Here is a 27324-nt window from a genome sequence, read left to right as displayed (position 1 = left end):
AAAAAAAAAAAAAAAAAAAAAAAAAAGAAAAAATATACAAAATTTGACTTTTAATTTTTGTATTCTTTATTTTATTTTATTAATTTATTATTAAAAAAATGAATTTTATAATATAATAATATTGAAAAACTTATTTAATTTATATTTATTTAAACTATATAAGAGCTTTATTTAAATACACATGAAATGAGCATGGTCCTATAAATTAAATGTTATTGTATTTATTGCTATTATACCACTGTCATCATTATTGTAGTTGTTTTTATTAGTATATATTTAATTATATATATAATTTGATAACGAAGTTATATTTAAATGATTAAAAATTTTATATTTTTAAAACTATTTTTTTTTTTTTTTTTTACAAATATATTTATAAGTTACACTCATAAATCAAACAAAACTATATAATAATTTTTAGTAATAAAAATACATAGGTATTAAAGTAACTCACAATTTATAAAATAAAATCAACATTTATACTTTTATTATGGCATTAAAATATTTCTTATTATTATCATATTAAGTTCCTTTTTATAATAAATTACCCTATATGAACAAAAGAATTAAATATTTTGTTTGTATATATTTTGTACTCTTGAATTTAAACTAAAAAATATTCTTAAAGTTATATTTTTTATGCTTCTTGTAAAATACAAATAAATATATATAAAAAGGATATAAAGAAAAAATATGAAATTATATTTTTATGTTAATTTTATATGAAGAAAAGTTATTGAACATTATTAGTATTTTATTAAAAAATAACAGAACTTTACACTTATTTTAAGAATTATAGATTAACAATTTTTTTTTTTTTTTTTTTTTATGTAATTAAGAGAAAAATAATTAAGAATCAATCTTCTTTTTTTCTTATTTTGTAAAATTATTTTTTTTTTTAATAATTATAGTTCATGGAATAAATATTTTAACAATTAATATTATAAAATAAATTGTGTAAATGAAAATATATTGAAAATTTTCAAACATTATAAATTAAATTACAAATAAATTAAACGTAAAATATGAGTATAAAATAGATATATATATTATGTTTTTAATTATACAACGATACTTTATTAAAATATATAAAAAATCAATATAATTATATATACTTGATATATTTTATCTAAAATTCTCAAAAATGATAAAAGTATAATCATATAAAATTATATATTTAATTAAGGTATTTTTTTTTTTTTTTTTTTTTTTTTACAAAATGAATAAAATTGCATACTTGAGAAAGTTTATATCTAATAATTTTTTTTTTAAGAATATGCTAATAGCAGATATGAAAATAAAAAAATCTTGCATAGTAGAAAATTACGAAAAGAATGTTAGAAAGAGTGACTTTATTTGTAGCAACTTAAATATAAGAAAAGAGAATGAAATTAAAAATCATTCTTTCTCTTTTTTTTTTAATAGTGAATTTTTAATTGATAAAAAGTTTCTAAATAAAAAAAAGGAAGAAGTATTATGCTTTTGGAACAGGAGCCCTGGTGCTAGATATCCTAAAAAGGTAATGTTTTTATTTGAATTTTTTGTAATACATTTTACAACATACTTATAATTTTATTATATACATTATATGAATTTAATTATTTTTAAAAAAAAAATTATATTTTCTATTATGATACTTCATTTTTCTTAGGCTAACAATGGAGCACGTCCTGATTGTCGTTCTGTTAGAAAAATTAGAAAAAGGCTGAAAACAGGCAAATAAAATTATTATTATTTAACCTATAAATAATTTTTGAATATAAAAAAAATTCGCAATAATAAATTATAATATTATAACATAATTATATATATATGTTTTTAAAAAAAAAAATTTTTAATTATTTTCAAGTTATTAATTTTGAATTTAAGAATTTTATGTCTGTTTCAATTTTAGTTTTTGTATATTTTTAACATAAATATAACACAGAAAAAAAGGATTAAATAAGTAAAACAATTATAATAATATTAATCTATTTAAAATTACAGTTATTTCTAATATGAAGAAAATTTATTTTAAAATTTAAAAGATTCCTTATGTTCAATATTATTTATATTAAGAACAAAAATTTTTAAAATTTCATTACAGTATTTGTATTATAAATAAATCTAATAAATTATATCTATATTTATGTAGATACTTATTCTTTTTATAAAAAATATATATGCAATATGTTAATAATATAAAATTTATTAAAATGTATTTCTAAAAATTAAAAATAAAAGGGCCTATATTTATACTAAATGATAATACAAACAAAATCAAAAAAAAAAAAAAAAAAAAGTATATGAATTATGAAAATAAATGGTTGTATGAAATATAAAAGGAATATTAAAACAATAAAAAAGAGTGTGATAATTATTTATTATTTTTATAAAGATAACATGTCATGTGGAAAAAAAAAAAAAAAAAAACCTTAAGAATGTATAAATATATTTTAAAACTATTTAAAATTCATTCATTTTCTTATTGCATAATTTAATTTTACTATTTGTTAAAAACATACAAAATGATGAAATTTATTTAAAGAATTATTTACGCATATTCAAATCTTTTAACATAAAAGCTAGTTTTATTTTTGGTAAAAAAATTAGACTTCTTGAAATAAAAATAAATATATAAATAGTATATGAAATTTTTTATTTTTATTCTTTTTTTTTTAAAGAAAATTTATATAAAATATTTAAATAAATAGAGTATAGAATCAAATTAAAATAACATTTTTATATATATTAAAAAGACAATTATAAAATACTTCATAGTTAAGTAAAAAATAAAAGATTTTCCTTATGAACATGAAAAAAAAATTACATTTATTTATAAAATATTGGAATAAGTGTATGAATATATATATTAAAAATAGTAATATATTATTTAGGATATATATTTTTTTTTTTTTATGTTAATTTCATGTAATAACAACTGCATTCCTTTGCATTAAAAGAAACAAAAATTCATATAAAGAAAATTTTTTTTTAAAAATACAGACAATGAAGAAAAAAAAAAAAAAATTATTATTATTAAATTAAAAGATAAATATTGAGGTTATTCAACATTTTTTTAAACATATTATACTTAGCAAGCTAAATTATTTAACATGTATAAATTTATTAATACTCAATGTTTTGATTTCATAATTTTGAATAAAAATTAAAAATTCATATTTCATTTGCTACCATTAAAAAAAAACACACTATAAAATTTTTTATGAATACTTATAATTTTAAAATATACTTTAATTAGAAAAAAAATATACATATATACATTTATTTATACTTTTTTTTTCTTTTAAAATTAGAATAGAAAAAAAATATATACTTTATAAAGTTTAAATATATAAAATGTTTAAGATTTTAACTATTTTATTTCTATCATATCATAAAAATAACTTTTTTATTTTTTATAATTATTTAATTGAAATAAAAGAATAAATTTTATTGAAAAATTGTATATATTAAAAAAAAAAATTAAGAAAAAACTACTGCATAAAAGTCAGAGATATTCTAATAATAAAGCAAAAAAATTCTCCCATGAAAGGAAAATTTAATTATTAAAATTTTAAAAAATATAGCATTTAAAGGATTATTAATAAATAACATTATTTACATATAAATTTTTATATTCATAAAAGAAAAAAAACTTTTAATTACTATATAAAATTTTATTCATAATAAAGAACAACATATACAGTTTTGTTATATCTCCTTCATATAGTATTTTATATAAAAAATTGAATTATAAAAATTACATATTTTAATATTGTTATTTTTATTAAGTTAAATATTCATTATTTTTATTTTTTTTTTTTTTCTTAAAATTTTACACAATTTTTAAGAATATAGCTTCTTTTGTTTAAAAAATTTTAAACAAAATAGTATTCATAGTTATTCATAAAATAACTTTACCTTATTAAGAAAAAAAAAAACGTTACACAAATAAAATGATTAATAATAACTATTCTATCGAAAAAATTTCATATATGTAAGTATAATTATAGTGAATTTTTATCATGTAATAAATAAAAGAAAAAAGTTTTTATATATATATATATAAGTAGGAATGTTCTGAATAAATTGAAACTTATTTTAATATTAAAAAAAAAAATATATAGAAAAAAAAAAGGAATAAAAAAAAAAACCTAAAGTATTATTTTCACATTAAAAATGCATAAATAAATCGTCTTTATTAATTTAAGAAATTATATAACTTTAATTATATTGTTCTTTTAGTATAAAAAATAAATAATCTTTTATTATAAAAATTTATGTTTTAAATGAAGAGACATTATATAATAATTATCTAAAAAAAAAAATATACTAATTTTACATTATTTCTTTAAGTGAAATTGTATGAATAAAATTAATAAAATATATTTTAACCAGTACTTATTTATAAAAAGTGCAATTTAGTTAAAATAATTTATATAAGAATAAAATTTATAGTTAAAATTCCTATTGTTAAATATAAATGAAATAAAAGAAGGATATAATTTTTTGTAAATATAGAAATAATAAATATAATAGTTATAACAAGGATTATTAATATATACGTTGATAAAACTATAAAAACTATAAATATAAAAACAAAAATTAATATGTTTTTTTTAACACAAAAAAATAATATTCACTATTTTAATAATTTTTTGTATATTATAATATTTTAATATTAAAATATTTTTATTTATTATATAAACTATAGAAGAACAATAAAAAGGTATGGAAATACTTATTTATAATAAAAAGAATTAGGTAATGAAAATAAAATAATTAAGAAAAATAGAAAGACTACTATTATATTACAAAAAGAAATATTCTAAACATGAGTAAATCTATTATTTATTAAAATATAAGATCATTCTTCAAAAAATATCAATTTTTTCTGAAAATATTTTTACATTTCATTTTTAAAAGATTAATATAAAATTCATTTTTACTGAATTATACAATGTTTTTTTTTTTCTTAATAATATATGATATACCATTATTACTTTATTTTATATTAATATATTTTTTCTATTTGTTTAGAAATTATATTAACATTCTAGAAATTTTAAGTTAGTGAAATTTCTTAGTTAAGTTAGACAAAATTTTATTATAAATTACTTTTTGTTAATTTATTCAAATTAAAGAGAAAAAAAAAATTTTAGATATTAAATAGTTTTTTTATTTATTTAAAATATTTATGAAATATAATAATTATTACTATGATTTTATAATTTTTTTTTTAGCAAATTAAAAATGCAGTGTATAAATTTATTTTAGTAAGACACAGTTTCAGAAATAATCTATATATATAATATATATATATATATATATATATATATATATATCTTAATTATAATTTATTTTTTTTCGTAAAGTAAAATCATATAATTTTATAATAAATAACGAATTTAAATATTTTTAAAATAAAATTTAACGTAATTTTTATAAAAATAATTATATAATTGTCATTTCCTTCTAGTAAAAAAATTTAATGTCTTTAAATAACATTTTTTATTATATATACACTCTTAATACTATATATTATTGTAATTTTTCTAATAGATATAATTTTTTTTATTAGATATTACAATGAAGATTTATTTAAATTAATTATTTCTTCTATATTATAAAATTACATTGAGTAATTCATATTTTTAGCAAATAAAAAATTGTTATTAATAAAAAAACTATAGTTAAAGCAGTTCATAATATTATTTTTCTTTTTTCTTTTTCTAATTCATTATATAAAAATAAATACATTATAAATACCTCATGAATTTTTTTTTTCAATTGTTTATCAGAAAAAAGTCATAATTTATACAACAACAACAACAACAAAAAAAAAAAAAAAAAAAAAAAAAAAAAACTTAAATATTAAAATTTGTTGTGAAATTATTATTTTTTTTTCCTTATAAAAATTTCTATATATAATTATACAAATAAATATATTATATACAAATATACATGTATACCAAAAATTGTAAAAATAAGGTAACAAAAATTTTTTATTTTGTATTAAAAAAGTAAAATAAAATATAATATATATAAGTTAAAAAATATAATTTACTTTTTAAAAAGCTATTCAAATATGTAATATTGATTTGGTGTAACAAAAAATTTTATAGAAACAATTGTTTATAAAAAGTACGAATTATATACTTAAATACATTGTAATTATATTTATAGAACATAAAAAAAAATTCCATAAAAATTTACAAAAAAAATTAAAATAAAATACTTATAAATAGTATTTAAATTAACAATGTACCTACCTACCTACAAATATTTTTATTAGTTAATCATGTATATATTTATTAATCCATATATATATATAAATGAACTTACAATATACTAAAAAATTAAAAACAAAAAAAAAAAAAAAAAAAAACCACATTTAAAAAAGGTTTAAAAATGAAAGATGCTACTATAAATACAATACAATACAGTCTTTCATAAGTAAAAATGTCAAAAATAATATAATGATTCAGTTTTTTTTCGAAAATTATTTTATAAAAATTTATTCAAGTAAAATCTTCTTAATTTAAATAATCATTATCTTAGAATTTCAATTACATATATTTAGGTAAAAAAATTATCTGCTAATCAAGAATTAAAGTAGACGTTCAAATAATAGGTAATTTCTATTTAGGTGACCTTCATATCGAATTAATATTAATTTAGCATAATCTTGACGAATTTGATTGAAAAATTTCTTTATAATTCCTTTATATTTCTTTATAATTTTTTGAACTTTTTTTCCATTTTTGCTTTTGTTCTCTATAGGTAGTGATGCATCTAAATCATCTGAATGTGCAATTAACTCCATTTTCATTTTAGATAGAACTGATGATAATTCTTTTTTTTTAGATTCAAAGAAGTCATTAATAATTTGAGGCATAGTTCCTCTTTCTAGCTGAGCATGAGCAAATGATTTTACAGAAGCATCTTCATATTTATCAGGTTTAGATTTTTTTGATTTTCCCTTCTTCTTTCCTTTATTTAAGAGAGCATTAAAATGAAAATCTTTCAGTATATTATTTCTTGGAATAATTTTCATTAACATTTTCATTCTATCATGAATTTTTCCTATAACGCTATTGTAAACACTTACATTTGAAATACATGAATTATATAATTGAACATAAGTTCTTACATTTGCAATCATTTCTCCCATTGCTCTGAAGTAATCGTTATCTCTCACAAAGTTGTTACACAAATCCCTTGTTGCAATTTCTCTAAGATGAAATGATATAATTTCCATATTATCTCTAAGTATACGTATTTTATGAATAGTTAAATTGAAATCTTTTTTAATTTTATTAAATATTCTTGTAACCATTCTCTTGTTACTAAAACTTAATCCAACTTGAATTAAGTGTAATTTTTGCGTTACAACAGAAAGTAATTTTTGTATATTTTCTGGTTGTTCTTCATCATTGTCATATATTAAAGATTCAATATAACATGTTATTGATTTTTCCATATATTTTTTATAGTTAGCATTATAATTTCTACTACCTTTTCCAACTGCATCTTTTAAATCTTTATTTTTAAGTAGTATGGCTAACTTACTTGGATTTAATAAGCAAAAATTCAAACCGTCAAAATTCTTTGCTTCTTCTTTTGTTACGGTTAATCTATCTGCCAATGTAATATAATCAACACCTGGAGCATACTTGATAAGATCTCTTTGAAATATAGAACTATCCAAATCATGTATACCAAAAGTACCAACCATAGATCCTTGACCCGTAACTATATTACTTAATTTACTATCATAAATTCCTAAATCTTTAAAGCATTGATTTGTATTTTCCATACTATCTCTTGCTGATTCTTCATAATTTCTAAAAATTTCTAATTGATCCATTATGGAATGTAAATTATCAAATAAAAATTTTTTTTCTGGGCAACTAAATAAATGGGTTTTTACACCTGATTCATATTTATTTGGAATTTCTTGATCTCTCATTACAGTTTGCTTATCCAAAATTAAGTCATCTGTAAATTTTATATTTTTGGAAAGTTGATCATCTTGTTTATCAGGTTTATCAGATTTATCAGGTTTATCAGATTTATCTGATTTTTTAGATTTATCAGGTTTATTAGATTTATCAGGTTTATTAGATTTATCAGGTTTAGCAGTTTTACTTGAATCAGGTGATTTCTTAAATGGATTTATTCTATTAAGAAATGCAGCTAATCTACTTTTATTCTTTTCTCCACCTTCTTCATCTTTTGTCTTAAACTCTTCATCTAATATTTTATTATATTTATCCTCTATTGTTTTAGCTCGTGCATCAATTATATCCGTCACACTATACACATCATCTTCATAAGGAGAGCTTCTACCTGAGTCCATGTATGCTCCAGTCATTTTATGTGTATTTGCAAAATTTGGACCCCATATAGGTTGTTGTCTTGTTAAAACACTTGGATGATATGCACCTTCTCCTCCAAATCCCATTCCATCATCTTGACCTGTTGGTTCGGATCCAAAACCCTTATGAGACATCATTTTCTTTGGATCATAAATGGTATATGGTCCAGTATTACTTGGAATAGTAAATGGGTTATATTCATCATCATGTGTTTTTAATAATCCTGGAGTCGTAGGTTGCTCCTTATCACTATAATCAGGAAATGTTCCATCACTAATTTCGTCCGTAAATGGATTGTATTCACCTTTTGCATAAGTTTTAATTACAGGTTTATGTTGTATTACGCTACCGTCAGCTTCTTCAAATGGGTTATAAGAAGCATGTGATTGTATTATTCTCTTTGGAGGTTCAAGCTCCAAATGATCTTGAGATTCTTCAAATGGGTTATAAGAATCATGTGATTGTATTATTCTCTTTGGAGGTTCAAGCTCCAAATGATCTTGAGATTCTTCAAATGGATTATATGCAGCATGTTGTCTTGCACCTGTCTCTGGAGGTTCTTCAAATGGATTATATGAAGCTTGTTGTCTTGCACCTGTCTCTGGAGGTTCTTCAAATGGATTATATGAAGCTTGTTGCTCTGCACCTGTCTTTGGAGGTTCATGCTGCCTTTCACCTTGAGGTTCTTCAAATGGATTATAAGAATCGTGTTTTATGGATGGCTGTCCAATATTACCTCCCATACTACTTTCACCTTTTGCATTTTCATTATCAAGTAAAAATTTCCAAGGTCCATACATATCATCTTCACTTTTAGGATTTGTACGTTGCTCTTTATTATCTGGATTGCTAGTACTTAAATCAACATTTCCACTAGCTTGTGAACCATACATATTTTCGTCTGTTCCTTCTGCTCCTTGTGTTCCTTCTGCTCCTTGTGTTCTTTCTGCTCCTTGTGTTCCTTCTGCTCCTTGTGTTCTTTCTGCTCCTTCTGTTCCTTCTGTTCCTTCTGTTCCTTCTGCTCCTTGTGTTCTTTCTGCTCCTTCTGTTCCTTCTGTTCTTTCTGCTCCTTCTGTTCCTTCTGTTCCTTCTGTTCCTTCTGCTCCTTCTGTTCCTTCTGTTCCTTCTGTTCCTTCTGTTCCTTCTGTTCTTTCTGTTCCTTCTGTTCCTTCTGTTCCTTCTGTTCCTTCTGTTCCTTCTGTTCCTTCTGTTCCTTCTGTTCCTTCTGCTCCTTCTGTTCTTTCTGCTCCTTCTGTTCCTTCTGTTCCTTCTGTTCCTTGTGTTCTTTCTGTTCCTTCTGTTCCTTCTGCTCCTTCTGTTCCTTCTGCTCCTTGTGTTCCCTGTGTTCCTTCTGTTCCTTGTGTTCCTTGCGTTTCATTTCCATTATCATCCGTACTGTATTCAGAATCATATAAATCTTTTGCGCTTGCTACAGGGTTATAATTAGGATCTGGATTTGGATTATCTGCAGAGGTTGCACCTCCAACGACAATAGGAACTAGTTTCTTTTTTCGTGATTTTCTCCTTTTAGATTTACCTGGTTCACCTTCATTTGATCCTTCACTTGGTTGATTGCCACTCTCTAAAAATGATTCAACTAGAGAATGTTCTGATAAATCATTTAAATTAAATTTATTATTTACAGTATTCCATGAATTTTTGTCAAGTTGAAATTTATCAGTAAAAATATTATCATTTGTTAATTTTTTTTCTTGATTTATATTTATACTATTAACCAAATTATGGTAAATTAAATGAAAAAATATAACAATGTATCTTATGTAAAAAATCATTTTATCTAAATAAAAAATTGTCTAAAAATTTTATGTACATAAAATTTTAAATCTTATAATATGTAAAGACTAAAGAATAAAAATTAATCATATCCTTTAGAATACTTAAATATCAAAATAAATAAATACACATACAAGCTTTTACAATTTTTTTTATTATATTTTAAAAAAAAATTATAACTCATTACTTGTTTAAGTTTTTAAAAAAATTACATTATATTTCATAATCTGCACATATTTTTTCATTAATTTTGCATAAATTATTTATTAATTTAAATGAATTATATTAAGAAAATATTATAAATTGTATAAGTATATATATATATATGTATATATACATATATATATGTATATATATATATATTTATATATGTTTATATATATATATACATATATATATATATATATATATATATATATACATATATATATATACATAAGAATCTTTTTTATTTTTCTTTTGAGAATAAAATATTTGTTTGAATTAGTATAATTGTGCTATTAAGTGCACTTTTAATAAAATATGTGCGTTGATATCACATTAATATTTTCATTAAGAGTATTATTTAATATAATTTTTTCTTTTTTAATTATTTAAATTTTTTCCTAAGTGCTTTCTTAAAAAATAATAGGAAATTTGAATACATACTCTTTTCAAAGCACTAAAGACAATTAAAAAATGCATCTTTTTTTTTTTAAAGATAACTATCATTATAAATTTTTTTTTCATAAGTGATTATTTTATTATTTACTACAATATTAACCTATACAATTTAGAAGTGTAAGAAAATTTATTAATTTTTTTTTTTATATATTCTATAACGATCCTTTTTAATTTGTTTTCATCTACATTCTTATGCTATTAAGTGCATACTATTTTGATAAAGTTATTTTTTTTAATATATCATTTTTTATTAGAATTACGATATAATATATATTTTTCTAAAATGATGATAACAAAACAATTTTAGCAATTGTAAAGAAATGATAAATTATGTTACATTTTTTATTTTGAGTAAATTAAAATTATAAAAAAAAAAAAAATTAAATAAAATATTTTATAATAAATAATTGCCTAAAAATTTTCAAATGTGAAAAAAAAGTATTAATTATTTATAATACATTGATATCATTTTATGATTTCCTATAATTTGAATTTTTTTAATATTATAAAAACTATTACCTTTTTCAAAATTATGTATTAAAAAAATTTTAAATGAATATTTAAAATACCACTGTTAATTTAATTTACTCCATATCTTTAAAATATCTTCTTAAAATTAATTAAAGATTCTTAAATATTATTAAAAGAATTATGAAAATTTTTTCGTATGTTAAAATGTATAGATTATTTTGAAAAATATGTGTTGTAATTACATTATATAACAAAAAAAAAAAAAAAAAAAAAAAAAAAAAAAAAAAAAAAAAAAAAAAAAAAAAAAAAAAAACTGATAAATGTGTATAAAAATAAATACAGAATTATTTAAATAAATATTTTTAAAATGTTATTAAAAAAATACTTACTATAAAATAATCAATGTTAAATCCTTCCTAAAAATTAATATAAAAAATATATCATATTCCATTTTAAAATTTTAAATCATAATGATGTAAAATAAAATTATTTTTTTTTATATAATACATAACTTATAATTCATTTATTCAATTTCTTTTGTACAAATCTAAATATTTTATAACAAAATAATTATTAGCAAATTATTAATGTTCTTTAAATATTAATTACATTTTAATAAATTATTTAATTCTTGATTTGATTTGATTTTATTTTACTTTATTTTTTCTTTATATATTAATAGACTAAATATAAAAAATAACATTAGCTTTTAATTGTTATTTTTATAAGGAAGTATTTCATGTATGTTTTGGAAAAAACAAACTTCATTTCTTTATATAATAATTAAAAGAAAAAAAAAATCTATAGCAATACAAATACTTTAAAACGAAAGTATTCATTATTTATTTATGATATATTAAGATACATTTATGGAAAAAAGTATTATATCTTTTTTTATTAATATTTAATTTTTTCATTAACTATTAAATTCTATATTTCATATGTTAAAAATATACATACATACAAATAATTATACATAAAAAATAAATTTATTTTATGAAGAGAATTATTGAAATAAAATTATATCGATTCTTTTTATTCTTTTTCATATATACTGTGATATTTTATCTTACATGAGTAATTAATTATTAAAGTAAATAATCTTTCCTATATTGAACATTTTTATTATTACACCGTAGTTTTTTGTTGTTATAAATAAAATTTTTGTATTCAATATACTTTTCATGAACTTAAACAATATGAAAAAAAGGTATACTTATTTCAGTAAAAACTACTTATATATTGTTATTATCCCAATAATATATTTCACCTATAAAAATAATTTTTTATGTACAAAATTTTCTTAATTTATCTTCTTTAATAATTTTATATATCTCGTTTTTATAAAAATTGTATAAGCAAAAATTTTTTAAAAAAATTTTCTTAAATATTTTATTTATATTTAATTTGTGGATAATTATCTTGTGGCATGTATAGTATATATTTTTATTTTAAATCAATATATTTTTGTGAATAAAAAGAATCATTAAAATATTTTACATAATTTAAATATGTATTTCCTAAACATTATTTAAAGAATTTAACTTTTTTTTGGTAGTATTAAAAAATAATTGAAAATTATTTATATTAATTAAATGAAATACCATCTAATAAATGCTTTATTATAGTATATAAATTTATGTTTTTTATTATAAAAGTATCATATTTTTAATAGTTATTTTACTTTAACTCTTTGAATATTGAAATATAAAGTAGTATGTTTACACTTAAAATTCATAAATCTAAAAAAAAAAAAAAAGGATATGTATAGATATTTCTAATGTGAAATATTATATTTGAAATATTAATTCCATGAGATATATACAGTTTAAATTTTAATATTAGAATTTTTTTTTTTTTTTTTTGCGTTAAAATATACATAATAGGTGTATTTTAATTAAACACACTAATGTCAACATTATTATATACCATATAATAATAGATACATATCTCTTTTCTTTGTTTATGTATTAATTAGTTTTAGTATATCATTTTATTTTTATTTTTTATTTATTTATTTATTTTTTTTTTTTTTTTTATCATACAAACATTTTTCAAAAAAATAAAAATAGATGAAAACAGATTTAAAAAAAATAAAAAAAAAATTATTTTTTTTTAGTATAGTTAGATATAGTTCTTAAAACTTTCACTTAATATTAATTTTTTAATAAAAATTATGATCTAAGAAAAATACTTATATTTGTAAGATTTAATAAAAAAAATTAGAAAGAAAGTAATAGAAATTATTATATAAAAATAAACTAAAATAATAATGTTAACAAAAAAGTTAAAGGATGTTAAGTGGAAACAAAAAAAAAAAAAAAAAGAAAAAAGTAAAAGAAAAAAAAAAATAACTTAAAAAAACATTTATGGACGTTAAACGTGTAAATGTTTTCAGAATACATGTAAATTTTATCTTCGTTTTTCCCATTAAATTATTATATTTATCTAAATGTAATAACACTATATGCTATGAAAACAACATGGAAATTCTAGAATATTTTAAATAATAATGGCTATTTTATCTTTTTCATCCCAAAATAATAAATGAAATATTCTAAAATCATCATGTTATATATCTTAAAATGTTCTCTAATATTTTCAATGAAGGTAACTTTTAAGAAAAATACTAAAAAGAAAATTTATCTTAAAATTGTTTTTTTACATTTTTTTAATTCGGTATGTATATCAGTGTAAAACTAAAATATTTGAATTTTTTCTTTGTTAAAATACATTAATTAATAATATATATAAAAATAACTTAATAATTTTTTATTAATTGTTCACTTAGTATTCTTTAATAAAAAAAAAAAAATATTTGGCCAAAATATATTGCACACATTTTAATGAATTCGGAAGTATTTTTTATTTTTTTACTTTTTTTCGTATAGTTTTTCATTTATTTATTTTTTTCATATTAATTTAATAAAGTACTTATATTCATTGAATTAAAAAAATTTTCCTATATGTAATTTCATATGTAATAAAAATTAAAAGAAGAAAATGTTTTTTAATTCTTCAAAATATGTAACGTTACAAATTTGATTACTTAAATAATTCTTTGTATGTTATATTTTGAGAAATTATTAAATTAGTCTATTTTAATTATTTAATACATACACACTTGTTTTTGTTAGTATTTTTCAGTTTTATCATATTTGAAATATTATGAAATTATATATTTTTTTTTTTGGAAAAAAAATGTAGACAAAATTATTTATATATGCTTTAAAAATGATCTCAGTTTTTTTATTATATATTGTATTTTTTTATTTTATTAATATTAAAAATTCATAAATCTTTCAAATGTAAAAGATTTGATATTTTGTTTTAAAAAATAATACATCTCTAAATAATAGACTCTAATATAATAAAAAAGGAATAGTATTATAAAAAGTTTATTTCATTAATTAGAAAAAAATTAAAAAAAAATATATAGATGGCAGCATAAGAAAAGTAAAAATCTAATAATACATATGTTATATTCTCTTTAAATTTTCTGTATTAATATGTATTAAAGATATAAACAAAATATGTAATAATTTTTTTTGTAAATTTTTTTATAGAAAAATAAATGAAATGCAGTATTGAATTAAAAAAAAAAAATTTACATAAATTTTGATGTTGTAACACATTTCAAGTAAAATGAATTTTTAATTAATGTAATTCAATATCCAACAAAAATTTTATAACAAAAATTATTTGTAATACAATAAAAAGTTTATATAAAAGAAATATTTTCCATAATTAAACATATATCAAAAAAAATAATTATTTAAAGAGTATTTTTTAAAAGAATAAAAATCTTTTAATATTGTGTTTGTTTTAGCCTTAATTGTTAAAAAAAAAAAAAGAAAAAAAGGAAGACATAAATTCTATATAAAATCATAGAAATATGTTATGAATAAAACATTGTAATAAAAATGAAAAATATGCTACCTACTGTAATATATAAAAATATAATGAACGTTATAAGAAAAGAACTTCTAAGCTTAATACTTTTCACTAAAACACCTTTAAAACAGGATTTGATTATCTTGTTATTAAATAATTTCAAATTAAAATATGAAAAAAAAATGTATTTAAATAAGATAGAATATTTTTATTATAATTATTTTTTTGACAAAAACCATATATGTGAATCATTTTTTTTTTTTTTTTTTCACATTGTCAAAATATTAAACAATTTTTTTTTTTTTTTAATCAAAAATGTAAAATAATCAAGATTCATTTTTTTAAAATAAAAAAAAAAAAAAAGAATTAAAAAAATTTTTTTTAGTTATATAAACTCATTATAAAGTATATCTCTTAGTTTATAATGAATACATAAGAATTCTTTTTATTTTTTTAAGAGAGAAAAAAAAAGAAAAATAGCCATAAAATTTTCTCTCATATTTTTAAAAAATTTCACAGATACATTTTTTTAAACCATTCTAAAAAAAATTACACATTAATCGTAACTTTAAGATTTAAAATTAAACAATATGAATCAAATTACTCTTTTTGTTTTTTGTTAGTTATAAATTAATTATTTATTTTCTCACAATTTGAGAATAATTAAGAGAATTTTTTTATTATATTTTTTCTTTTTCCTTAACATATATGTATGAAGAAAAAAAAAAAAAAAATGAAAGAACTACCAAAAAAAGCTAGCCCTTGGCAAAATGTAAATACTTTAAAACATTGTGATGTTGATTTATTATTTTCCTTTGATTTAAATAAAGGTGTAGAACATAAACTTATTTCCTTCGCATTAAATCTTTTATGTGTAAGTAAAAAATATGAATTAATATTTATAACTTACGGTCAATATATTTACGTATATGAAATGAACAAATTTATGGATACTAATGATATAAACGAAAATGATTATAATAAAAGGAACTTTCTCATTAATTTTAATCATCATGATATAACAAAAAATAATAATTGTTTTAAGAATATGAACAAAATAAAATACCTTTATAATGAAATTAAAAAAGAGTTTTATTTAAAAAAGTCAAATATACCAAATCCTGTTTTGATTTTATCACCTCATATGTATTCCAAAGGTTATGTTAATATTAGGTGTGAGGAAAAAGAGAAATCGGAAAAAAGTGTATTGATATGTGTTGGATGGTCAGAAGATACAAATATTTACTATGTTGAAAAAATTGTTGAGTGCATAAATATTAAAAAAAAATTAAAAAATTTACTAGAAAAAAATTTATATAGTGATAAAACATGCGAAAATATAAGTTATCAGATGAATAATTCTCCTCATTTCCAAGGTTTTCATAATGATCCATACCATTTTTTAAAAAAATTAAAAATAGATGAAAACAATTTTATTTTAAATTTAATATATAATGGCGAATGCATAAACAACTATTCAAATGAATTCATTGATATCCTTCAATTATATAAAAATGATCATTTTGATTACACAAAAAATAAAATAAAAGAAAAAAGAAGTATACTGTTACGTAAACTAGAGGAAGAAAAAAAAAATAAATCTAAATCAATTGTATCAAAAGAAAAAAAAAAAAACTGGTCTAATAAAATTTTTGCAAATAAGAATGTTCAAAAAGGATTAAGAAATCCTTTTTTAAAAATAAAAAAAAAAGACTTATATAAGAAGAATTATAAGTGTATATTAAGAAGCAAGAAATATATAAGCAGTTATTCAGATAAAAAAAAAGTAGAAAGTAATATGTTAAAAAAAAAATTTAAAATCAGTGATTTTTATAGTAGCCTTGGGAGTGAGGAAGAATATGAGGAAGAAAAGGAAAGTGAACGTATCGAAAAAAACAAAAAAAATTGTAAAAAAAATAACTACAATAGTTATTTAGATAATGATGAAAAAGAAATAGAAGAAATAAACTTTTATAGAAAGTTTCGTGAAAAAGTTTATATAGGATACAATTTGAGATCAAGTTTAGAATTAAATGAAAAAAATGATTATATCAATTCATTTAGACAAGATAACCAACTTGTAAATGAGTATTTAAAATCATCAAGTGATGAAAATAAAGAAAGTGATTATACATATAAATTACCTATATATGAAAAAACTAAAAATATATTAAAATTATATGAACATAAATTTTTTTTTAAATCATTAAAAAAAAAAAAAAAACATAAGAAAGGGAATATATTTGATAATAAAAAGATATTATCAAATATTATAAATCTTAAAAATAATAATTATTTATATTACCCTCAAAAAAAATGTGAAATAAATATAAAAGAATATTATGGTGATAACAAGGAAATGCAACTAAAATATTTAAATAAAAATATAGAGAATTATATGTTATATATGAAACAGTTAAACTTATTAAAAGAAGAAAGAAAAAAATTTGTTAATTTTTGTAAATTATATATAAAACATAAATATTACGAAGAATATAGCAAAAAATTAGAAACATTTTTAGATCCTTCAATTAAAATAAAATATCATAACATTTGGAAGCAGTTTAATATATTTACTTTTAATTTATTTAATGTAGATTATAATGATAAAATATTGAGATCTGTTCATGTATACTTACAACCAGATATTGTTTTTAATAATAAAATATACGTAAAATCAGATACCTCTACTTGGGCTATTTCTTTTAATTTCAAAAAAAATTTATTAGCTATTGGATCAAATACCCATAATATACATATATATAATTTGAATAATTTCTATTATTTTAGAAGAAGATATAATTATGATGAAGCATTAAACTATTTTAAAAACACTTTTGTACATAAAAATTTTCAAGTAAATAATTTGTTTAGTGATAATAGAGAATATGTTTTTTTTAGTAATAATGAAAAGAATAGAAAAAAAAGGAAAAAAAATATAAAAAGTTCTAATTTTGGTAATATATACCATAATGCTAAAAAGAAAAAGCATAACTTATTAAATATAAACACAATTATCAAAGATTCACAAATAAATATAAATTTAAATGCTACGAAAAAAAAAAAATTCTATAATTGTTCAAATGATTTGACGAAAATTCAAAATATAAACATACAAAATATTTTACCATATAATTTTAACTTATCAAAAATTAAAAAGAAAAATTTTGAAAAATTTAGGTTAAATAAAAGTTATTTTTATAAGGAGCATATTAGTTTTAATTATTTATCAGATAGTTTTTATGAAATAATTAAGCTACATAATTATAAACACAAAAATGTAGATAACCTAGTTTTAGACAAAAATAATTATGTACCTATATTAAAAAATTACTTAGATAAAAGTGAAGAAATATACAAAAATTATCAAAAAAAAAGTATAAAGAGAAAAACATTATATAATAAATCATGTTATTCTGATGATGATTATACATTTTATTATAATAAAATAATAAGTAAAAATAATCATATAAATAATTCTATAGATTTTGTTGATAAATTTAATAAAAAAATATATCATCTGAATTATTTTGATAGTGAATTAAAATTAGGAAAGGAAAAAAATTCTTGTATTTTAAAGAAAAATTATAAAAATATTTCGTATGTAGAAAAAATGGTAACAAATATTCTTTTAAATAAAAGTAAAATTCCAGTAGATTTATCTCTCTTTTTTATACTTAGAAAAGAAAATTTAAAAAATATACTTTTAACAATTTCATATAATTTTCCAAGTGATTCAATTGTTTTGTTTTTAAAACAAGCTTGCATAGGAGATGAAATATTTCATATAAGATGTAGAATTTGTTACAATATTTATTCAACTATTCATAAAATGAAAAAATTATATATCAAAGAATTTAGTTCAAAAAAAAATTTTCATTTAAAATTATTCGACAAAAATACATTATTAATTAATTCTGAAAATTTCTTAAAAAATTGGTATCTCAAATACTTTCGTAAAAATATTTTCTTAAATTTTAATTCATCATTAGAAAAAAGAAAAATGAAAAAAAAAAGTAAAGGAAATTTATCTAATAATATGTTAAGTCAAGATAATTATACGTATAATAGTTACAAGACCATTTTTAAAAAAAATAAAATAAATAAATTGAAATTAAATAAAAATAAAGAAAAAAAAAATAAGAAAAATCAAATGAATAATGAAAAATTAAAAGTAATTAGTAAAAATTTGCTTCATGAAAGCACTAGCAGCGATGAAACACTTAATAAAAGGTTTATTTATAGCACAAAAAAAAATTATAATTTGTTGGAAAAAGAAAAGCATTATGTTTTTTCGTTATCTAGCGTAAATGATTATAGGAATATTAATTCAAAAAATAAAATAATCCATTATACTTTAATGTATAGTTACAAGAGAGCTAACTTTGTTCTTAAAAAAATATCAAAAATATTCAGAGATTTTATTAAAGATAGATATAAATATATATTTTATAATAAAAATCAACTATGTTCAAACGAAAAGTTCATATATATTATAAATAATAAAAAAGGTAAAAAAAATTTAACCAATTATAACGAAGTTTCTATAAAATATATTAAAGAATTAAAAACAGTAATAAAAAATATACAAAGTAATACACAATATTTTTGTTTAAATAAAAAAAATAATATTAAAAAAATAGAAGAAGGATTACCTAATAAAAAGATATTAATTATTTATGAATTACGTGATCATAATAATAACCTATTAGACATAATTCATTTATCAAATGAGATTAAGGATGATAGCGAAAAATTCTCATCTGATACTCAATCGGATAAATTAAGAGAAGATAGTAATATATATTATACTTTAAATTTTAGCCGAGATGAAAATAATAACAAAAGAAAATGTATAATCAAAAATAATTTTAATATGGCAAAAATATTTTCAAATAGCAAAATAGCAGAATCACATCTAAGTGGTATTGTAAATAATACAATTCAAATGGAAATAAAAAATTTAAGGAAAGTTAATTCACATTTATTAAATATGGATAGAAAAAAAAGCATAAATTCTTCATCAGATTTTAACGATGAATCTGATAAAAGTTCTTCAATACCTTCTATTAAAAAATTTGGGAATCATATTAAATATAGAACAAATATTTCTCATATTAATATACCAATAAGAGAAAGTGTAAATTACTTAAATGCTCAAATTAATGAAGGTTCTATGCAAAATCATAATCAAAATTTAAGGGGTGAAAGTAATTTAGAAATTCCTAACAATAATAGTTCTTTTATTCAATGCATACATAATTTTAGAATATTGCAAAATAATTTTATAAATAATACATATAATAATAATCAAAATTATGAAAGTATAACAGAAAACTATTTAAATAATAGTAGGAACAATTATGAAAACAACGTATTAAATGATTCTCATAATATTTTAAACCGTAATAATAGATCAAATTATATTAGTAATGTTTTATCAAACAATATAGATAATAGTGAAGATAGCAATAATAATCATATAAATAATACTGATATTATAAATATTAATGAAAATTTGCATAATATCAATTCTTTAGATAACAACAATAATTTAAATGTTAGTAGCACAGATGTTAATATAAATTTAAATAATAATTCTAGAATTAGTACAAGTAGAGATGGTAATGATGAGAATGCAGGAATTAGCATAAATTTAAGCAATATTGCCAATTTAAATTTGAATACAAATTTAACTAGTAATAATGATGCTAATAATATCCAAAATTCCTCATTTTTTTATAACAATGAATATATGTTTCTTAGTATTTTATACAATAATATATTAAATATGAGAATTGATAATAGAAATTTTTCAAACTTGTTAGATTCAAATAATTTACCTTTTAATAGAAACATTTTAACTAACGTAAATAATAATAATTCAAATAGATATTTAAATATTCTCATGAACAGCGAAGTGAATAATAATGATTTTTGTAATCAAATGTTGCAAAGCAGATCAATAATAAATAAAGAACAAATGAAAAAACGCTATAGCAAAAGTGATATTAAATGTAAAGATAAGAAAAACATAAAAAAGAGAGATAGTAATAGTCCTTTTCATGAAATTTCGTTGAACATGAGAAATATATGCAGAAAAAATAAATATGATGTTACTATTAAAAATATATATACTTTATCAAAAAGTGCAGATAAAATATTAGTTGATTTTAAAAAAAATTCAGAAATACTTTTTGATTTTGTTATTGTATGTGAAGGGTTACACATAAGAAATTGGGAAACTAAAGAAAATATAAAACAAGGTGATGCATATAAGAAAAGGAGAGAAAATGAAGGAAATCATGAAAAAGTAAAAAAAGATGAAATATTTCAAAAAAAAATTAGGAAACAAAGGAAATTACAGAAACATGAAGAAAAACAAAAAGAAATTGAACAGAATTTTATAAAAGTTAATACATTAGAAGAAGATAATATGAATGAATATATAAAACCTATTTTTTCTTCTAATATAGATTACCCATTTTTAAAAAATGAAAATAATTCTACATATAATAATAATAATGTTTTAATAGAAAAAATTGATAATAAGGTAAATCAAAATATTCAGAATTGTAACTTAAAGGACACAAATTTAACCAATCCTTTATATAAAGACACAAATCTAATTAATTTAAGTAATGTTTCTTCCAGTTTTACTTCAGATTTTGAAGAATTATCAGATATGTCTTATAGCTCATCTAGTGAAAACTTTAGTGATTTTAATTTCATATCAGAATCTTCTCTTGATGAATGTTCTAATTGTGAATATTCGAATATGTGTATTGAAAATAAAAATGAAATTGATTTTAATTCTACGTACAAATTTTTAAAACATGAAAACTCATTATTATATGCAAAAAATTATAATGTTAGTATAAAAAAAAGTGAAAAATCTTTATCAAAATATTGCTTAAAAGGAAAATCATCTCATAAAAAAAAAAAAACTCATAATAAAAAAACTAAAATTATTACATTAAATATAAATGATTTTGATTATGAACCCCTTTTAAGTAAGAAAGAAAATAATGAAAACACAGAGAAAAATGATAGTGATAGAAAAGAAATATTAAATAAAAAAAAAATAAATGATACTCTTACTATTAAATCAGAATGGATACAAAAAGTATTACTTCAAGAAGATTATTATGAAGTTAAAGAAATAAAGGAGAAAAAACAAAAAAAAAATAATGAAGTAGTTGAAGAAAGAAGAGCAAAAGGGGAATATGAAAAAGAAATGGATGATAAAAATAAAATTTTAAACATAATGAACATTCTTAAAAAATGTAAATTAAATGATAATATGGGAAAAACAGAAGATTGTAAAATAAAGTACGATGAAAAATTAAGATATACGAATTTACCGAATAATTCAAATAAAGTAAAAAATAAAAATAATATTTTTACTAAAAAAATAAAACAAAATTTTAATTATAATATTAGTTCTCTAATACATTATAAGGAAAAAGAAATAAGAAATTATTTTTATGATGAAAAACATATTAAGCATATATCTAAAGAAATACGAAGAAAATTTCTAAATAAAATAAATAAAGAATATGTAGAAAAATTCGTAAGTGAAATAATGTGGACTTTTTCAAATGTTATTTTTTATTCTGCAGATTGGTATGATATATTATATAAATTATTTTTTGATGTTTCATCTAGATTTTATGAATTAGTTATAAAACATCATCAGCATAACATTCCATGTGTAAAGTTTTCCCCAGATGGTAATTTTTTATTATCATGTTCAGTTGATAAAAGTGTTGTATTATGGTATCCATATAATATAGAAAATTTTAATTTAGAAAGAAATTTTAATATTTATGATCATATACTACCTCATAGTGGTGAAAAGAAAAACAAGAAGACATATAGCAATTGTTTTCTTAATAATATATACTCAAATATATCATTAGAAATTAATTATGCAAATAAAAAAAATGTTTTTGAGAAATTATATCATGATACGAAATTGTGGCAAATAAAAAAAGAACAAGAATTAATAAAGAAAAAAAATAATGATATACTCTGTAAGCAAAGTTTAAAATATATGGGTTGGAGCTGTGATTTTATTATTAAGAAAAATGTCAGTAATTTTGACTTCTTAGTTGATTTATTTCACAAAGAAAAATTTTTAGATAGGTATAATTTTAATTACTCTTCTTACTTTCCGTTTAGTTATATTAATTTAAACAACTTTTTAAACTTATTTGAAAAATATTCTATTTTTCATTTATTCAGATGCTCATTTTTAAGAATAAAAAATAAATTATCCGAAAATTTCAATAATTTTATTATGTATCTATATAGAACTAACATTAAGAAAACAAAATATTTAGAAGAAAATAAAATAAAATATATTTTAGAAATATTAACTGATAAAAATAAAAATAAGAAATATAATATAAAAAAAATAAAAAGGCTATATTCAGCAATGAAATATATATCCCTCAATTTACTCAAACCATATATTTTAATTCATCCACTTAAATGTGATAAATATTACCCAAATCATAAAGTGAAATTAGATGAAGAAAGTTTGCTTGATTATCCTCATATTTTAACAGATTATAATATGACTTATTCTGATGATAGCGAAAGTGTTTTAAATAGAAATTTTAAAAGTAAAATTGATAAATTAAATTTTTTTATTGAAAATAATAGAAAAAAGAATAAAATGAGTAATTTATATTATAACCTTTCAGAAAGTGAAGATAGTAATTTGTCAAATGATGAATTATCATCCTCAAATAATGGAATAAAAACTAAGTATAAAATTAATATGAATGATGATGAATCAGACATAAATTATTTAGAAAAAAATATGTATGAAAAATCACTTTTTTACAAATATATACATAAAATAAGAGATGAATTTAGTTTAAATTTTTTACTGTACGAAGAAAAAGCTGATATTAGTAAATGGACATTCACTTTTCAAAAATTAATGAATCAGTATACTGATATGAAATGTTTTAGGGGATTATATAATCATATAAAAAATAAAATTCTTATTAAATATATTAATAAATATGAAAATTTGAAACCAAATTTGTATTTTAATTTTCACATTACACGAAATTATAATGAATTAAAAATATTAAAAGAAATTTTATTAAATCATTCCATTTATTTCAATGAGAAAAATAGGATTCTTAGCAATGATTATAACAAAATTAATAATGAATTTAAATTATATTTAAAACTAATAAAAAAGCAAAAATTATTAAATGACTATTGTAAAAAAGAAAAATGGAGAAATTTAAAAAAAAAAAGAAATAATAATAATAATAATAATAATAATAGTTCTTTTAAAAACAAAGGATACACTATTATATTAAAAAATAATATAAATAATTTTCATAATGTTATAAATAATATAATAAATATATCTTATAAAAATAAAATTATTAAGCATCATAAATTTTTTAAGGAAAATAATATTTATAATACCAATAATTGTAATAACAAAAAAAAAAAAAAAGTAAATAAAGATTCAGAATTTTTTAAAAGTTATAAAAAACATATTCAAGAGGATATTTTTCATAACTATTTCAATGATTTCAAAAAGTACCAAAGTGATTTTTATTCCACGGATTCCTTTAATTCTTATTTAAGTGACACATTCAAAAAATACAAAAAAAAAACAAAAAAAATAAAGAAAAATATGAATAATAATAATATAAGAAGTAACCTCAAAAAAAGAGATTTAAAAGAGTCCAAAAAAAAAAAAAAAAAAAGTTCAAATTATGTAGATAGAACATTTTCATATGAAAAAGGAAAAGAAATATGTTATTTAAAAAAAAAAAAAAAGAAGAATCAATTTTTTAATAGTAATAATGTGTTAAAAAAAGGAGATTTAAAAACAGTATTACAAAATGAAAAAAAAAAATTTAATATATGTTTTCTAAATTCAGAAAAGGAAAATTATAAAATTAATTACTTTTCTAACATAAATATATTACAAAATCTGTATAAATATTGTGGAAGAGGATTAATTCTAGTAAATGTAAGATATATTGAAAATAGTTTTAAAAATAAAAATATTGTTAAAAAAAAAAATGACGAAAAAAAATCATCTTTAAAAAAACATAATAATATAATATTTCAAACTGATATATATATTTGTAAAACAAAGACAACAAAAAATGACACGAATTGTAAAAGTTATTTACAAAAGAAATCCAGAGATATAATTTTTATTTTAAAAGTTAATATTGAAGAATTAAAGAATTATTTAAAGAGGAAATTTATATTTGAAAAAAAATTTATCAATGATAATTTTTATATTAATTTAAAAGTAGTAAAGATAATTTATTTACTTACATTAAGAAATTGTAAATTATTAGATAAAGATATTAATAGTACCGAAGGAAAAATGGATAAAATAAATAAAAAATTATTAAATCGTTTTTTATCAAAAGAAGAGTATAATTTCTTCCTATATCTAACAAATAATTTATTCAAAGGAAAAAAGTATACATTAACACGTGAAAACATATATAAAAATATAATAAAAATGAGAAATTATATATTCAATTCTAAAAACATAGACATTTCTAGTGTTAAAGATTATCCCTTGAGTGATTATGAAAAAAAAAATTCATCAAAAGATAAATTTCAGAGTTCTTTTAATTTATTTTTCTCATTGCTTCCTCAATATAAAAAAAATATAGTAATGCTAAATATATCAACATTCAGATTTTTATATTCTCATATTAATAAAAAAAAGAAAAAAAAAAATGTTTGTTGTATAAATAAAAATAAGGAAATACATGAAGCAATAGTAAGTAAAGAAGAAAAAAAGAAACTAAGCAAATATTTAATATTATCAGCAGATAAATGTAAATTGTATTTATTGAAAATTAAATTTACAAAAATTACGAAAAATTTATTTACGACAAAATTTATTCCTATAAGTGTTCAAACTATACCTAAAGAGCATATTTTACCTTCTGCTTTCAAAACATCACGTATTAGTTTATTAAAAATTATTTATGAAAAATCATGTATACTATTAGCTAATCAGTATAGTAATAATATATTTATTTATTTTGTTCATAAATGTGTGTATACAAATTCTTATTTTTTAATACCATATTTTATACTACCTCTGTATACAGAACTTATAGGAAAGGAACTTTTTTATGTAATTAAAAAAGAAAAATAGATAATTATATTTATATATGAATATATTTTTGAAATATGTTATGTATATTTATATATTTTAAAATATATGGAAATATACAAGCTTTTATGCTTATAATAGTTTATTTTAATTAATTTTTATACATTTGTTATATTTTTATTATATATATATATATATACATTTTTTTTTTTTTTTGTAGTGTTTTAATAAGGATATATCTAAGAATGAAAACAACTATGTTGTAAATAATATAAATTATAATTTAAAAAAATTGTTAGTTATTAATTCGAAAGAAGCTCCAGAAGAAAGCAATTTTTTTATTGCTGGTTTTGATGTAATATATATTGAAGGAAAAGATAATAACTTCGAATTAACTATTTTTGCGATTTTACTTAGTAATATTATATTTTGTTATAAATTAAAATTTCATTATTATTAACTTTTTTTTTTGTAATTTTCGTTTTATTTATATACCTTTTATTTTTATCCTATTTATTTTTTTTTAATACATACAATTTTATTTCACATTTTTTTTTTTTTTTTTATGTCTACTTTTTTATGTAAAAATAATTCAAATAAAATTTAATATATAAAACTTTTTTTTAAAATTATGAAATAATTATTTTTTTTGTTTTACTATTTGTCTTAACAAAATTTAATGTAGATACTAATGATATATTATTATAAAATTTTAAAAAAAAATATAAAAAATTATTGTATGTATCTTTTTATAAAGTATCAAGTTAATATGTTTTTTTAAAAAGGTTGCCTTTTTTTTTTTTTTTTTTTATGCTTATTGAAATAACATTTTACGTGTTATATTCATGTAGTTAAGATAATTTATTTAAAGTTTTCGTATTAGTCTTTATCAAAAATTTTCTAATTATCAATTTTTAAAATTGTATTTTTATTTAAGGACAATGCATTTTCCCATATTATTTTTATTGTCTTATAAAATATATAATTTAATTAATCTAAATTATT

The 27324-nt window shown here is 17.9% G+C and overlaps 3 protein-coding genes across 3 annotated transcripts; 2 read left to right on the top strand and 1 right to left on the bottom strand.

The window, feature by feature from the left end:
- Positions 1-1219: 1219 nt before the first annotated feature.
- PGAL8A_00282100 (conserved Plasmodium protein, unknown function) lies at positions 1220-1723 on the top strand (the record flags this gene model as incomplete). Its single annotated transcript, XM_028671817.1, has 2 exons — positions 1220-1519; positions 1652-1723. The coding sequence occupies 2 exons, from the start codon at positions 1220-1222 to the stop codon at positions 1721-1723; spliced, it is 372 nt and encodes a 123-aa protein (XP_028528432.1).
- Positions 1724-6592: 4869 nt separating this feature from the next.
- RAP1 (rhoptry-associated protein 1, putative) lies at positions 6593-10156 on the bottom strand (the record flags this gene model as incomplete). Its single annotated transcript, XM_028671816.1, has 1 exon — positions 6593-10156. One exon carries the CDS (start codon positions 10154-10156, stop codon positions 6593-6595), a length of 3564 nt encoding a protein of 1187 aa, XP_028528431.1.
- Positions 10157-15918: 5762 nt separating this feature from the next.
- On the top strand, positions 15919-26779 carry PGAL8A_00281900 (conserved Plasmodium protein, unknown function; the record flags this gene model as incomplete). The annotated part of the gene is made up of 2 exons (XM_028671815.1): positions 15919-26340; positions 26540-26779. The coding sequence occupies 2 exons, from the start codon at positions 15919-15921 to the stop codon at positions 26777-26779; spliced, it is 10662 nt and encodes a 3553-aa protein (XP_028528430.1).
- Between the last annotated feature and the right edge of the window lie 545 nt (positions 26780-27324).

The sequence above is a fragment of the Plasmodium gallinaceum genome (assembly GCF_900005855.1).
Source record: "Plasmodium gallinaceum strain 8A genome assembly, contig: PGAL8A_v1_87, whole genome shotgun sequence".
In the NCBI taxonomy this organism is placed as follows: domain Eukaryota; phylum Apicomplexa; class Aconoidasida; order Haemosporida; family Plasmodiidae; genus Plasmodium; species Plasmodium gallinaceum.
Note: the sequence above shows the minus strand (reverse complement) of the source record. Positions and strands in the feature narration are given on the sequence as shown.